This window comes from Pygocentrus nattereri, chromosome 25, assembly GCF_015220715.1.
Source record: "Pygocentrus nattereri isolate fPygNat1 chromosome 25, fPygNat1.pri, whole genome shotgun sequence".
Lineage (NCBI taxonomy): Eukaryota > Metazoa > Chordata > Actinopteri > Characiformes > Serrasalmidae > Pygocentrus > Pygocentrus nattereri.
In genome coordinates this window covers 21469951-21487375 of record NC_051235.1, presented here as the reverse complement: position 1 = coordinate 21487375, position 17425 = coordinate 21469951, and the positions used below count along the sequence as shown (strand labels likewise).

The 17425-nt window shown below is 38.7% G+C and overlaps 1 protein-coding gene across 1 annotated transcript in view; it reads left to right on the top strand.

The window, feature by feature from the left end:
* Positions 1-17425, top strand: part of pias1a (protein inhibitor of activated STAT, 1a) — a 68800-nt gene that overhangs the window by 19765 nt on the left and 31610 nt on the right. The window contains exon 2 of the mRNA XM_017703565.2: positions 8001-8436. Within this exon, the coding sequence (XP_017559054.1) occupies positions 8001-8436 (436 nt within the window). The remainder of the gene's footprint in view (positions 1-8000; positions 8437-17425) is intronic.

Genomic DNA, 17425 nt, shown 5'->3' with positions numbered 1-17425 from the left:
GGTTCTTCTTGAAATGAAAAGGAGGATGAAAATGAGCAAGACAAAAACTTTGGTCAGTTTTTATTTTAATTATGATTTTGGCTTCCAACAATTCTGAAAACAGTGTAATAATATTATCACACTTTAGCAACTTTGTTTATCTTAGTATAGCCTATAAATAAATAAGAGATAAGAGTAAGAAATAAAGATGAAAATGCACAGGTTTTAGAAAAGTTGTGTGCAGTAGGACAAATACAGTTTCTGTTTAAGGTGGTTTGGTCTGCATCGTGTAACTCCCGATCTGCAAACAGTGTGTCTGCAGCACACCCAGTACAACCAAAGCAGTACAACCAATTTGTTAAATCATTTGAAATTCAATCTGTTCAATTTTTTTTTTGGAAAATTGAATGTGTGGTTTCCAGAGTCACTGAGTTATCATGTTAAATAATTGTGATCTCAATGTTGACCAAAATCATTTTGGTTATGATTGTTGCCATAATCAAGTAGCTTTGCAATGTATCGCAGTGTATTGCAACATATCACAACATGATACTGTGTCGTTGTATTGTTTGCGGCCTTGGGGCTAACATATTAGCTTGAGGCTAGAATGTTAGATCAGGGCACTAGAAATCAGTTTTAGTGTTTCTGTGCTGTGAAGAAACCAGTCTGAATGGATCAAGCTAAACTCATACATTCTATTCTAAAGTCTTAAATATTATATTTTTATAATGTTGAATGTTCTGATAAACCAAAAATGGAAACCTTCACTAACTAATGTGAACTTTAATGAACTTATTTTGTAACTGTATAGTTTCAAATCTAGATATGAAATCTATGAATCTTCACAGCCGCAATAAGGTCCATAATTCTTATAGCTTATTGTTTACCTACTATAGGCATGGATATTCTCAAATTTAAGCTGAAATTCTGCACTTCGTAATCTTTTCTTTCATTTTAAACACAGAGTGCTGATGTACAGCTAAAACACAAGTATTGTCACTGTCCAATTCCATACCGACTGCACTGGATGCACTCTTCTTGCCTCTGTGCTACTTTTTTAAACTGTATTCACTGAAATAATGAATAATAAACAGACCAAGTCTGTGTTTATGTTGGTGTCTCTGTCTCTACCAGCCAGGCAAATAAGCTCAGCCAGTATATTTGCATTTCATAAGGAAATTATGTGCAGTTTGTTTTGGTCCACAACTATGTACATTTTTTTTCTGTAACTGCAGTGGACCACTCCAAAATGCTGTACTTTTAAACAGCTTTGCGGTATGCACCTAGTTTCTGTATATTTGTCATATCTGTATGGTCTTCAGTGCTTATACATATGGTTGAGGGAGAAAATGAGATTGATAGAAAGAAACAGCAAACATGCGTGCTAGGGGTTCTGTTAGGCTTGTTGGTAATTGCTGGCTTTTGAATAGGGGGAAAAAAAAGATGTCAAATAGATGAAAATCTTAGCAGCCGTGATGGGCTGTGATACATCATGATGTACACTATAGTCCAAATTAATGGAAATTTCCATGCAGCAAATCTTATTTAGTGACATTGTAGCATGGAGAGTTTTGAATAAAGAAAGTTGGTAGCAGCCCTCTGCACTTTGGGGACCTGCTTGAAGTTGAAAATCTAAACCTGAAACTCAACTAGTGCTTTACTGATGTCAGTTGTTTAGAATGATCAAATATGATTATCAGTTCACTTCACATGACATTTTTTTGTGTTATGTTGTCCTCAGGATACAGATTAGGTCTGGATGCGTTTTATACGTTTTTGTTATTTTATTCTAATTGTGTTTTGTGATCTTTGTGTTTACCAGCTCAGCCTGTTTTGCCGTAATGAAGGTGAGCAACTGGTTATCGGCAAATTTTGTGAAGACAGGCAAAAGAACATAAACCCTTAAAACCTCATGAACAGGCCATTTTTGTTATATTAGAGGAATATGTTAATTACAGTATAAAACAAATAATTTATGAATGTGCAAATATAATAAATATAAATATCTGCATCTTCACTGATGCTGATACAGCCTGGGAATGTAAAAAATTGGTAAACGAACATATTATGTAAACACCGTGTGTGTTAACATGCTTTTTATATGGAACAAGTGCAATTGGATCTCATCTAGCGACACTGGGGCCACATTTTAGCAAAAATTGCTAATAGAATCTGGCCAACATACAGTCCAGGCGCAGAGCATGTTAGTGCAGGTGTAAACAGGCTCATAGTTTGTTTTATATTGATTTATGATCCAATTTAGACTTAACGTGAGGATTTTGACCACCAGTTACCAATTTCCCTTTTTTTATATGCTGGAAGAAAATCACTTTATTTTTGATTTATGTAAAGTGTTACACACACTAAACTGATACCTTTTTGTTTTTTATGCGATTCTTATGTGAAATAAACATTTTCTAGTGTCATGAATATCCTATGATTTTAGACACACTCAAGGTGGACTGCTAACAGTAATCTAAAATAAGCGGTGCATCTTGATGAAGCTTTTCTGTGATGCTTTCATTTTTCATCAGCTGCAAGACACGAGTGAATAACTTTCTGGAAGTACATATTTTGTAAACTATTCTGTGGCAGAGCTCTCGAGGCAGGTGGTTAAAAAATAGATTAATTTGAAAATAAAACAAGGGGTCAGAAGTAGATTGGGACACTCAGACCGTTATAATATGCCGGGATTGGCACTATTCCCAGTCCTCCAGGTTGGATTAGGACATTCCTAGATAAAACATGGTGAGCCTAATAATGTCACCCAGAATTATAAACCCTTATATTTTCATTTTTGTCACCCAACCCTACTTCCATCTGTCCACTGCGGACGACTCTACTACAGTATGTACTCTCATGGACCATAGCATCATTGTTAGGCTGTGTTCATTCATTTAATTTAGCAGATCTGGAATGTTTAAGCCAGTTTTCATTTGTCTGGTACTGGCCTAATAGAAGCTCTGTTTTTGTCTGTGTGTAGGAGGGGGTTGGGGGCAGCTTCCTGCAATCTTATGTATGCTGTATTTGACAAAACAGACCCTCATAATCAGGGGGTTCTTTCTTTTTTTCTTTGTGTTTCTTTTTTTCTTATGCTGTTTAATTCATTTCACACTATGTTTTTATTCTCACACTGTCTTGAAGTTCTATCTCTCTATCTCTCTCATACTCACACACACACACACACACACACACACACACACACACACACACACACACACACACACACACTCTTTGCATTGCTCCACCCTGACTCCTTTTTGTGTATGAGAGATGGAGAGAGATGAGACTGGCAGAGTAAAGACAACATGATTGACAAGCTCTGCTCTCAAACAGGCACTGTCAGAAACAATCTCATGCCTGCTGTGTGTTTTCACTGAAACTGCCTCTGTGTGTGTGTGTGTGTGTGCGTGTGCGTGTGTGTGTGTGCGCGTGTGTGTGTGCGCTTTCAGTTTCATTTGTTTTGGAAGCTGAGAGCTCATATCTCAGCCCTTCCCCCATATCTCTCTTGCTCTCGCTCACTTGCTCTCGCTCGCTCGCTTGCTCTATCTCTGTCTTGCTTGCTCTCATTCTCTTGCTCGCTGTCATTCTCTCGCTCTCTTTCTCTGTCTCGCTCTCTTTCGCTCCCCATCTAGCTTTTTCTCTCACCTATTCTCTATCTCTCTTGCTTATTCTCACTAATTTGCTCTGTCGCTGTTTCTTTATCACTCTGTTACTCTCACTCTCCTTTCTCCTCTCTTTTCTCTTATCCTCTTGCTGTTTCACACACTGTCTTGTTCTCTCACTCTCACTGTTATCCTTTATTTCCCACTTTATCTCTCTATCTTTCTCTCACACCCTTTCTCCTTCTCTCTCTCCCTCTTTCTCTCTCTCATATTCTCTCTCTCTAACATGCTTACTGCTCTGTCTTCCTCTCTTTTTCATTCTCACATTCTCGCTTTTTCTCTCTCTCACTCACTGTTATTTTCTCTCCCCCTTCTCTCCCTCCCTCGCTTGCTCTCACTCCCTCTTTCATTTCCTCCATCGCTTCAGTTTTCATAGTCTCTCTCACCCTCTCTTTTGGCGCACTTTCTTGCTCTTTCTGCCCATTTTTGTGTTGTGTCCCTTTCCTCCATCCGCAGTTCTTTTCTTTATCCTCCTCCATCTTTCATCCTCTTGCTCTTAGTACGAATGTGCTATTTGTTTGCTTCCCAGTGTGTAAATGAAGTGAATAATATAACAAATCAATTTTACAGTTAATGTTGGTTGTAGGTGACATTCAGTCAGTTACAGTATTTAAAGGGCCCATATTCTGTGTTTTTCTTGATTTTACTTAATTATTTTATACATTTTTATGTCCAATTATGGCATTTTTTTAAAATGTATGTAGCAAAACATAATTTATACATAACTGTTTTGTAGACTTTCCTAATTCCTTATAATTAAACAGTTGTTTTTACTTTGCCTTTAAGACTGAGACAAATAAATGAGCTCTCTTGTAATTGGCTGCCATATTTTGTGTCTCATTTCAAGAGGCAGATTGGGTCCTTGTAGCTTTAATGTGAATGGGAGAGGGGCTAAACTGCTATAGCCTGATGGGGCAGATATGTGTGTTGTGTTTTGCAACATCCGAAAACAATGAAATCGAAATAGGCTGTTTCTGTACCTTAATTTCCATATATCGCTGCTGTCTTGAGCATAACCTAATTTTTCAGTTTTTGGCATAGTTTGAAAGTACCTGTTGCCTTTCAGATTGTATATAATCTTTATGATGAATGAATGACAAGAAGTCTGATCCCACTGACTTACATTAAAAGTAAAGTATGTTTTTCCTTCTCCTGTAAAGTTCTCATTTTGGAAATACAGGGTTTTGTTCCAACAGCAGTGATATGCACTGTATAGACTGGGGCTGAGTGGTACATTTGGAAACTTTTAACAGTGTTTACATACTTCAGTCTGTTTTATTTCGAAAAGCAAAAAAAAACAGAGATTTTCCATGATATGGGCCCTTTAAAAATTCACCGTAATACCTTTAAATACAGGAATGAACTCAGACAGAAGACCATCCAGACTGTTCCTTCCTATAAACACAAATGATTACTCTAGCAAGCTTGACTCTAACCTGACCAGAGACCACACACAGAGCCAATGTTTATGTGTGTGTGCGTGTGTGTGTGTGTGTGTGTGTGTGTAGAGTGGGCTTCGCCCTAGAGAGGAACAACAATGTGTATAATGAAGTGTTTTCTAGGTGTGTGTTTAGTAAGCATGTTATTTACTCCTTTTGTTTATTTTCCTTGTCCTCTTTGTAAGCCAAAAGTATGAAATATGAGGTTACACTTCCTTTTGTGTCTGTCTGTCTGCAGCACTCCTGTGTTCTTTTCCTGCATATTTCATAGCCTGGCTCCACTCTGCTACAGCCTGCAGAGATTGTACTGTCCTGGCCTCAGGAAAATTCATGGTTGTGTTAAAGGTCTGCACAGGCATGAAATTGAAGCCTGAACCCGACGCCTTCCTGTGACTGAGACCTGAGCCAGCCCGTCCTGACCGTTGGTTCTAAATTCAAAACCCAAACCCGATACTAACCAACGATTAATATGCCGTAGAGCTAGGCCTGTCACAATTATAACATTTTCGACAATGATTAATTGCTGTATAAATAATTGCCATAATTACTTCCTAGCTATTGATATGCAGCTCCCAACTGACAACAGACACAGCTGGAGCTCAAATAAACAAACATCACTCACCACTACCTTCTAAAGTTCAGGTTTCAAGTTTCAGGTTTATTTGTCATTTGTGCTATGTCAGGACATTAATGCATTGACATGCTTGTGGTGAGGCACAGATAATCACTCTACAGCAGGGTGGCATTAAGTATATTATAGCATTATATACTAAAACTGTGCAGACAATACAAAGTAAAAACACAAACTGAAATATAACAAATATACACAAAATATACAAGAAGGACCTATGTAAGAAAAACTCTATGCAAGAAAGTAACATTGTTATGTGCAAGTATATTAAACAAAGGATAATCTGAGAAGGATATAAGCCTATATACATTGTAAAGTGATTCAGTGTTATTGTCTGTAGCAGTGCTTGTTAAAACCTTTGTTGTTTTCATTGAGACAGCTTGTCAGTCCTTCTGCGATTGTGGCTCAGAACGCTAGCACAAGCGCTACACTGAACATAACCAGTGTGCTTTTAATCTGATGTAATGACTACGTCATAATGTTACCGCAGTGAAGACGTCCCGGATGCATTTGGAATTTATAATTCCATTCCTCTTTAGTAAGCTTTCTTTTTGTTTCATGTTTGGAACTGTTAGTATAAGCTTTACAGACTATAGTAAACTGCGAGAGTGAGAGAGGGAGTGAGGGAGTGAGAGAGAGAGAAATTTACCTAGGCATATTGCTTTCAAATAAGAGCAAATCTACTGCGTAAATACACTTATTTGAAAGCAAACCTGAGCTTGAGCTGAGCCTGATGTGTGAGAGCCTGCTATGTGAAAAATCATCCTGAAACCAGTCTGAAACCCAACATTTTCTTTGGTTTCTTTTTTATTCCAGATAATTTTGGAGTGTTTCAGTTGGTCATGAAAATTTCACGCAATGAAAAGACAGTTGCTGTGTCCAAACGATGCAGTAAAAATAAAAATCTACATCTACAGAAATAATAAAACGGAGATTGTACACAATTATGTATTTTGTGAATGTTGTGTTTGATTCTGAGTGTGTGTTTATGTTTGGGGGGGTGTCTGTGTTTGTGCAGTTGAGTCTGTGTGTGTGTGTGTGTGTGTGTTTGTATGTGTTGGGGGGGCTCTGTGTTTGGCTAGTAAACAGTCTGGTCTGTGCTAACTGAGTGTGTCAGGGCAGAGAAAGCATGGCGCTCTGTCTCTCCTCATCTTTCTTTCTATCTTGTACTTTCTCTGACTTACTCTGTTTCTTTATAAATCCCCCCTCTCTTCCTTTCTCTCGGCCTTTCTCTTGCTCCCTCTCTTTATATCTCTCACTCCCTTTGTGTCTGTCTGTCTCACTGAAGGTGCAAGTCATTTTTATTTCTTGTACCATTCCTCTTTCTCTTTCTCTCACTCACCCTCCTTTTCTCTAGATCCTCTAAAGACCCTCTTAGCACTTCTTTCTTTTTCTCTGTCTCTCATGCCCATATTAGGACCTCTAAGCTTGATTTGTCTTTGATAAAAATGAATGATCTTTTCAAAAACCACCGCTGTCACATCCTGTAGTAAATAAAAATGTTTCACATCTGGATGGATGTCCTAACCCCCCCCCCCCCCCCCCAAATGTTATCAGATCCTATGAATTACAAGGTCATTAAGGAGCTGAAATGAGACTAGTGCTACATGCAAGCTAACACTGCTGTGCACTGAACTGAACCAAAATATCCCACACAAACCAGCAGGCTTTGGCAAATGTGGCAGTTGCTTTGTCAGTGATAGTCTACAGTTTGAGTAGCTGGTATAAAACAGTGTTGAAGTTTAATAGTAGGCTAACCTTTGTGCTGTATCATTTCAATGCGCAGGAGAGTTAGCTTACTCAGTATGGCTTTATGTGTGTAGCATTATTTTGACTGCCAAACGACCTTATACTTAAAGATGTACATGGGGAAAAGTGTATGAGGTATGAACCCTTTTTATTTGCCCCTGCAGGCGACAGTGGCGAATTTTGGAAACACCATTAACTTTGGTCATAGAGAAAAGAAGAGAGCTTAGATACAGAGTACCCAATATGAGCATGATGCTCGATCAATACATGACTTCGGAGGTGTGTTAAGCTGTGTTGTTGCCAAAGCATTTTCTTTTTCTTCATCTTTTTTTCACAATATTGTCCTTTTTTCCATTTCCTGTAATGTAACATTTTTTAAAATACTATTGTTGTATCAAGACAGCTACAATGTAAGCAGTATTTTTATACCAGCAGTTAGTGATACCCTTGGCACCATGCTATCAGTGTGCTGAAATTCTTATTTCACAAGATATTATTATATTTTTTAATTAAATTTTTCATCTCTCTTTCTGGTAGCAAATGGTGATGAGCCTGCGAGTATCTGAGCTGCAGGTTCTCCTGGGCTACGCTGGGCGGAATAAACATGGCCGTAAGCACGAGCTGCTGACCAAAGCGCTGCACCTGCTGAAGGCCGGCTGCAGTCCAGCAGTACAGATGAAGATTAAGGAACTCTACAGGCGTCGTTTCCCCACCAAGCTGGTGTCCCCAGCCGAACTGGCCCTGCCAGGGGTCCACCCTGCTACTTCACTGCCCGCAGGCCTCACCCAACTGGCCTTCGATGGGCACGGGGCTGCCCCGTCCCCCCTGCTGCCAATCTCGCTCCTGGGACCCAAACACGAGCTGGGCCTGCCGCACCTTCCCTCCAACCTGCACCCCGTACATCCAGACGTCAAGCTGCAGAGACTGCCCTTCTACGATGTGCTGGATGAGCTCATCAAACCCACCAGCCTTGGTGAGTGTACATATGTGTTGTTAGCAGGCATTAGAAATACAAAACAAAACTGAAAATTGAAAAAGAACAGTATTTATTAGGCCTGTAGCTATTGGATATTATTTTGGATATTTTAATATTCTATCAATATTGGTTATTTGAAAAGCTCAAGATGTTTTACAGTAATTAAATGAAATATTATTACTGTTATTATTAATTTAATTTTTTTTAATGATTGCTGGAATCTATTAAGTTATTTATGTTTGTTCATGCTTTTTCATGGTACATGGTTTCTGTTTTTGAATTATTTAAATATCAGATTTACAAAATTTGATAAAATGTGTAATTTTAAGTGTTTTTTTTTTTTCTTCAATATCAGGAATGAAATCCAGAAAAGTTTAGCTTAATATCATTATTATTTCATGCCAAATAATTTCTATTGAATCAGGGATTAGTCACAAAATCTTTTTCATTTTAGTTCATTCTGAACAGAATTTCCAGTCCTGTCTCAGCGTTCAAGCAGCCCCTCTTCAACTGATTAGCCATAAAATTACATAAAATAATGTAAGATTCTTCCGATTGTAGAGATGGTAAAATACCACTTTTTCTTTTACTGACACCAGTTGAAACCTTTGATTATCAGCCAATACCGATACTGAGCTAAGCTAAACAGTAATATAAAATAATAATATAAAAGTAGGTTATCATGCTCAAACTCCTTAAACGCTCACCTACCCAACAGAAAGGAATCTAATTATATATTAGGCCTGGTGAAATAACAAAAACACCTTAACTATCACATTTGCTTATGGTCAGTAAAATAGCCGCCTGCTTGATCCAGTTAGGTTGTATCTCAATTTACAAATTTTTAATTTGACCATTTCCAAAAAGTGGTACTTATTTAAAAGAGTTAGATGTTTTAAATGTTTTTAAATGAAATATGTCCCAGCCAGTCAGAGTTCTCAGCCATCCAGTGAGTTATCTGTCCTGTCATAGAACAGCGCCTCTTATACATGCAGAATCATGATAACTGCAGAGAAAGCTAGCGAACCACAGCAGCAAAGGTTGGAACTGGAACAAAATAAAACCATTATAAACATGCTAAAAAAAACTTCACTCTGGGAGTTCTAAATAATTTTGATCCTTATTTTTAAGTCCCTTTGCTTTCATTTTTTGTTAACCGTTTCTAAATCCTGGTTGTAGGAGTGGTGGGCTGTATGTGTCTGGGGGGGTGAGTGGGTGGTAGTGTGTAGGAGGCAGGTGTGTAGGTTTGGGCAGAATGCCGAAAGTACCATTTTCAATGATGAACAGCACTAAATGTACCACAGCAAAATTCCATGAGGGTGACAGGAAATGGTGAATAAATGTGATTCTGATTCTTGTGGGCTGCGCAGGGATGGTCATATTTCTCCACTTTAGCATTTTAATGCACTGAGGAGGTTTGCCTTGGACATGTTCATTGGCCTTAAGGGAATTCTGCAAACAGACCCCCCCCTTTTCTCATATTTTACTAACTCTCACTCTCTCTCTCTCTCTCTCTCTCTCTCTCTCTCTCTCTCTCTCTCTCTCTCTCTCTCGTTTTCTCATCTTCTTTCTCACTCTGTTTTCTTCCTATCGCTTTCTCAGTTTCACTCTCATCTCTCCCCTATAGCATAGCTATTCATGAAATTTGAGATGTGCACACCAGAGATCCTCTTTCTTTCTTTCTTTCTTTCTTAGACTCTCTCTCTCTTTCTCTCTCTTTCCTGCCCTCTCTTTCATTTGCATGAAGAGTGATGAAACCAGAGGTTCACACACCTGAGCTCTCTCCACGTTTTGCCCAGTAACAATAAGGCTGCATACAAAGCGTAGTACTCCAAAACAATGCCACACTCCCAGCTCTTTCCAGAATATGCATGTGCCACACAAAGCATAGTCAACGTGCTCTTGGATTTTTCTAGAGCTCTATTTTTCTTACCACTGTTTGTTCCCATGAGTCAGTTTTACCTACTGTCTGAATCGAATAGTTAACTTCATCTGAAAGATGAATTTGATGTACTATGTAAACACCCTTAAGGATTTCAGTCCAAAATGGACTGTTTGTTTAGTGCATTTTAACCTATTTTGCTTTTTGAATTAGAACAGAGGTCCTTACGTATAACACTCTTAAAGAAACAGCAACTTCTAGGGATTCTAAGGAATAAGATAAGGGTGAATGTATATTTTGGTACATAAAATTTCACTAGGATTATAAGTGGCCTTCAAGGGAAAGAATAAAATAAAATGCAAGATAAGTATAGACTGTGGGCTCTTTAATATTCATGCACTCACTGATTACAATAAGTGAATCCAAAATGAAGCCCATTAAAATATATTCTCCTATTTCTCTGCACTGCTGGAAAAACAAATGTTAGTTCATCATCATCATCATCATCATCATCATCATCATCAATTTTATGTATATAGCGCATTTCCTGAAGGACAGTGTTCATAAGGCTTTCAAGACATCTGATATAAACCTATAGACATTTATAAAAGTTTATTCTTTCAAGCATCAGTTGACATCAAATGAAATTACATCAAAATAGACAAAAACCTTGGCCCTTCTGTAAAAGGTAAGTTGCATGGATTTCATCGAAGCAAAGGTCATTAGTTATAAAGGACAGCAGTCACTGTTCTTCAAGGAGATCAAGGCGACTAACAGCAGTTTTTTATCAGCCATGGTCTTTTGGGCAGAGTGTTAACCACAAACATGGTAAAACCTTAGTATTGACACCCTCCCAGTTTCAGATAACTCCACCCTTAGTTTGGTTTTTAAAACTGCTCAAACATGGGAGGGACGCTTTAGACTGTTTGGAAGGGAAAGAGGGTGGGCATGATGGTGTAAAAAAGTAAACAGATACGTGTACACAAACATCCCCCATTGTCAGCTTTCTGCCAATAGAACCCTGAAAACCCCACAGACAGGCTAGCAGAAATTAGCCTTATTGCAGCAGTGGTAATTTCTTAAATATAGACGAAAAAACATGCATACATTACTTTTTCCAGGATGGTTTGTATAATTTGCTGTGGCAGTTTCTCACACAGACAACATCTTACTTAAATTATGGCGGTGTTTTCTTAATCTGTTCTCGTATTTCAAACTCGTATTTGTTCAGCACAGTAATAATCAGACGTCGTCACTAGGAGCAGTAACACTGCTTGAGTGATCTGCATACTGTAAGTGGGTTTACGTGCCCTTAAAAGTCTGAGAAAATCAAATTTTGTTGCTAATCTGAGCAATGTGTTTATATGCACTTGAGTAATCAGATAATAATTGGCTTTCTGCATTGCAGTGAGCCAATAAACTCACAGAAGAAGATGTGATGTAAATGTAACTTGAACTCATGAAGTTCATGCCACGCATTCTTTCCTGAAAATAGGAACATGTATCATCAAGAAAAAAAAAGAATACTTAAATCCCTCATTTCGTCAAGCATTTCGTCAATTGTTTGGTTTCATCATGTTTACAAAAAGCATTCTCACGGCAGTGCTGCTTTCCTATTTCCGGTCTATTTTCACACATACACAGACTAAGAAATCTGATTACTGAGCTAAAATCCACCTGTCTGTATTGGATTTCTTAATTGGGTTTCTAGATCTTGTATGCTGCTTACATGACCATTTGAATAATCAGATAACTGTCAAAAATCTGATTATGATGTGATTACTGAGTGCGTGTAAACGCATTCAGAGATTCACGCTCCAGTCCTGGTCTATGTAATGCTCGCCTATAACAGGGTGGATCCAGAAGGCACTGTAGAGACAAAACTGACCACAATAATGATGTTTTACTATTTGAGAAGAAGTGTTAAAAAACTGATGTTATTTGTAATTAAAAGGCAGTGTATTTAACTTTTTAGTTAAAAAGCAGCTTTAGGTTGTAATTACTGTTTAGTAAGCCTTGAAACGTGCTGTGCTTATGTGTGTCCTCTTCTAACAGTCCAGAATGTTCTAGAGGAGGAACAGCATGCACTTTCCACTCACGCCACAGATGCTGTGTTCAATATTTTCTCTCTCTCTCTCTCTCTCTCTCTCTCTCTCTCTCTCTCTCTCTCTCTCTCTCTCTCTCTCTCTCTCTCTCTCTCTCCTCCTTCTTTCTCTCTCACTCACTCTCTCTCGCTCTACCTCTCTCTCCTTCTCCAATTCTCTGTTTCTCTCTCCTTCTCCCTCTCTCTCTCTCTCTCTCTCTCTCTCTCTCTCTCTCTCTGTCTCCCTCCCTTCTGTCTCCTTCTCCCTCTCTCTCTCTCTCTCTCTCTCCCTTTCTCTCTCCTCCCTCTCTTTCTCTCTCCTCCCTCTCTTTCTCTCTCTCTCTCTCTCTCTCTCTCTCTCTCTCCCTCTCTCCCTCCCTCTCTCTCTCTCCCTTTCTCTCCTTCTCCCATTCTCTCTCTCTCCCTCTCTCTCCCTCTCCCATTCTCTCTCCCTTTCTCTCTCCTCCTCCCTCTCTTTCTCTTTCTCTCTCTCTGTCTCTCTCCCCCCCTTTCTCTCTCCTCCCTCTCTTTCTCTCCCTCCCTCTCTCACTCTCTCCCTTTCTCTCCTTCTCCCATTCTTTCTCTCTCTCTTTCTCTCTTTCTCCCTCTTTCCCCCCTTTCTCTCTCCTTCTCTCTCTCTCTTTCTCTCCCTCCCTTCCTCTCTCCTCCCTCCCTCTTTCTCTCTTTCTCTCTCTCTCCCCCTCCCTTCTTCTCTCCTCCCTCTCTTCTTCTCTCCTCCCTCTCTTTCTCTCTCTCTCTCTCCCCCTCCCTTTCTCTCTCTCTCTCTCTCTCTCTCTCTCTCTCTCACTCTCTCTCCTTCTCCCATCCTCTCTCCCCTTCTCTCTCTTTCTCTCTCCCTCTCTCCCTCTCTCCCTCCCTCTTCCGCTCTCTCTCCCTTTCTCTCCTTCTCCCATTCTCTCTCTTTCTCTCTCTCTCTCTCCCCCTCCCTTCCTCTTTCCTCCCTCTCTTTCTCTCTCTCTCTCTCTCCCTCTCTCTCCTCCCATTCTCTCTCTCTCTCTCTCTCTCTCTCTCTCTCTCTCTCTCTCTCTCTCTCTCTCTCTCTCTCTCTCTCTCTCTCCCTTTATCTCTCCTCCCTCTCTTTCTCTCCCTCCCTCTCTCACTCTCTCCCTTTCTCTCTCCGTCTCCCTCTCTTTCTCTCTCTCTCTCCCCCCTTTCTCTCTCCTCCCTCTCTTTCTCTCCCTCCCTCTCTCACTCTCTCCCTTTCTCTCCTTCTCCCATTCTTTCTCTTTCTCTCTCTCCTTCTCTCTCTCTCTCCCTTTCTCTCCCTCTCTCTCCTTCTCCCATTCTCTTTCTCTCTCTCTCTCACTCTCCCTGTCTCTGCCTCTGTTTCTCCCACTCTTTCTTCCTTTGTGCTCTCTGTCTTTGCCTCTCTCTCTCCCTTACTCTCCACATCTCTCTTCCTCACCCTCCCTGTGCCTATTGCACTCCCTCTCATTCCCTACTTCTCTCTCCCCCTCTCTTCCTTCACCTCCCTATCACTCCCTCTCTCTCTCCAACTCTCACTCCACCTCTCTCCCTGCTGTGCTCTCTCTTTCTCTTTTCTTCGATCCCTCTCTGTATTTCTTTATATATCTCCCTTTCATTGCCCCCCACCTTCTCTCACTCTCTCACACTCTCTTTTCTCTATCTTGCTCATCCTGTCTATCATGTCTTTATTTCTTTTTCTGACTTCTTTCTCACTTTCTCTCTCCATTTCTCATCTTTCTCTCTCTTTCTATTCTCTCCCATTCACCCTCTCCCTTTTTTATTTCTTTCCCTTTCTCTTCTCCCTCGCATTCTCACTCTCTCACTCTGTCTTTATCTCTTGCTCTCGCTCTTTATTTCACAAGTTTTTTTTCCCTCTTCGCTGCATGTTTAATTTTTTCTAATCATTATCCTCATTATTCTGTTCTCGTTTGAGCTATTAGCTCACCATGCATATATTACTCATTATCTCAATCAATGTCATTTACCATGGGAGGGGAGGTCTCTTCTGTGAGAATTCAAATGTTTTCATAATTGAACTTCTTGTTCATGAATAAGGTGAGGTGAAAATTCTGAACTGATGACCATAATCAGTATTTATATGGTTTGAATGGTGATCAGGAACAGTCTGTGTAATCACATCCTCACTGAATCCTAATATTTAATACATCCATGGATGGTGTGTCCTAGAAATAATTACTGTTTTTTCAAAGCATAAAGGATGTATCTAACATTACAGTGCTTGAACATTTTAACAATAGACAATATCTATCAGAATATTTTGTTTTCAGGGACTGTAATGGACAAAACGTACCACGAAAACAGCAGGGACACTTTTAAGGGACACTTAAAGGTGACTTCAACTGACTTTTCAAAATTTCTGCAGAATTGAATCCTCAAGATGTAAACAAAGTCATTTGGAGTGGTTTAAGGTGAAATGCTCCCTTCTAGAGAAGCTTACAGAGGTACACTGTTTACAGTGGTGGTGAAAGGAACCAGACTTTTGGAGAGTTAAATACTCCTAAGAGTTTCCCCACAGAAAAAATTACGAAATTGTTATGAATATTTATCCTGATGTCTTTGATGATAAACAATCTGAAGATTTGTGACCTCAAATGCAAAATATTCCCAAAGAAAGCTTGTACAGTACTTACTTGTACAGAAAGTAAAATGCTGTGTTTGCATTGTAAGCATGACAACCTGTTTGCTACCATCACTGCTATAAAAAAATCAGTAAATCAAAGTCAGTAAATTCCTTTACAGTCCATCCTTTTAAAATGTCTTTGAGTACATTAAAATACTACAAACTTGTTGTTTGTGGTCCAATAATTGGTCTAAATTTAGCTGTTTCGCAAATTATTTATTGCTAGTTCAGTTTTTCAGGTTGTCAGCAACAATACAGCAGTATTGACAGAATCCTAGCTGCCAACACCAACAGGTAGAACAATCAGAAAGAGTGGGAGTTAGTTTTGCAAGCTTTATTTAGAGGAATTAAGGAGTATAAAGTATATAAATAGTAAGACATGAAAATTAGGGTCTGTTTGAACTCTGATATAAAAGCTTTAGGGACGCACACATACACACACATGGGGTATAAAGACTGGAAGGAATTTTTATTGCTATGCATGAACGGATTACACAACATCCTGAGCAGTGTTTTCATTAAAATGAATGATCTCACGTAGGCTTTGTGTGAATGTCAGTGCGAGTGCATGTTTGTGTGTGTGTGAGAAACACAGGAACACTAATCACATGGTAGAGAGTGTATTATATCAGTTCTGTTACAGAACTGTTTGCACACACAAATGCACATTGTCCCATTGAGCTGTACAATATGAACAAAAACTACTAGTAAAAAATACTATTGTGATTGTATTTCTGCAAACTGCAGTACATTTTACAATGTATAAAAAGACATTGGTGAATCCATGATGTGGCATGGTCAAAGAAAAATAGCACTGTGATTGGCTAGTGTCTCATTTGTACATTACAACCTTACAAAAGGCCAATATCACTAACATTATTAATCCTTTCAAACCTAAGATGGCAAAATTGACATCTTTGCAAGTGAAATCATCTAAAATGTAGTTGTAACATCTGGTATTTCTCATTTTGAGATTGCTGTTAGTATATTCGGCATCATTTACCAGCCATTTTTAAGAAGAAATGTTCTTCCATTTATGCAGTTTTCACAAAGATTCTGACATTAACCATTGTTTCCTTATTTGGAATTTATTCTTCGTTAAGAACAGAATTTACATACTCAAGAGCACAAAGGTACAAACAATTCTGCAGTTTAAGAACACGTCATGAATCTTTCTCAAGAACAAATTAAAAAAAAAATGTAGGAGCATAATGGTGATTCAGACCCATTGAGCTTATTTATGCGTTTTTTGCTTAAATAATTGTATCTAGAGAAATGTCTTCATTTTATTGGCAGATCATTTGTATTTTAAGATATGAGAGATTTAAGATGATTCCACTTGCCAAGATTATATTTGCAGTGAATGTCTTTGACAGAAGATTTAAACAAGTTAAAGTAACCAACCTCATCAGTGTTTACATTGGTCATGGCAAAGTCATCAGCAAGTACAGTTGGAACTTTCTGTGTGCTTCTGTGTTTTCTATGCCTGTACAGGTGCTGCCTTCATTGTTGGATGCACTGTGATAGCTTGTTATCTAGTATCCTGAGAACATTGGTCTGCTTCCAATATGAGATGTGAATGTAAAACTGACCAAAAACATGTAAATGGACCAAACAGAAAATGAACAGTCAACTCCTCTCTGCAGATGGTCTTTGATACCTGCAACAGATGAATGTCTGTTTCCATATGTGGATGTGTTTTATCATCTCTTCATGCATTATGGATTGTTAATAGATAGTTTCAGTTTTAAAACAAGGCTGGGGTACATTCAGCGGCATTGTAAAATATTTGATATACACACACACAACCGCATATATCAGCTATATTATGTATTATTGTGCAGCATTTGAGGTTACATGCTGCAGTAATTTTACTCTGCAGCAGTTGCAGGGAAACCAAAGCAATAGACAACCTTTTGTGGCTTATTTCTCAGAATATCACTGGACATATATAAAACCCTCAGATTAGCCAGAGTATGTAATTTTAAAGAAAGTTTGGTGGATATTATCCCAGTTGTCACCAAATATGCATTGCAATAGCTTTTTAGTCATGACCTTTTCTCCATTTTACTAATGCATGAGTCCATATGTCAAATATGTCAAATGCTAAACCCAACTAGTATTGAAGTACAACAATGTATCATTTCCCACTTTGATCCAGACTAAAGGAACCAAACAATAAATATAATTCACCTTAAAGGATAACAGGAGCGTGAAATATATTAAAATGTGTGAATTTTCAGCTTCGGTAGATCGCATCATATATAGTATTGTGCAAAAGTGTTAGGCGTCTATGCCAATTGTTAAAAGCCATTTATCTCAGAGGTAAGGATTTTGTCTATAAAAACATAATAATAAATATACAGTTAGGCCCAGAAATATTTGGACAGTG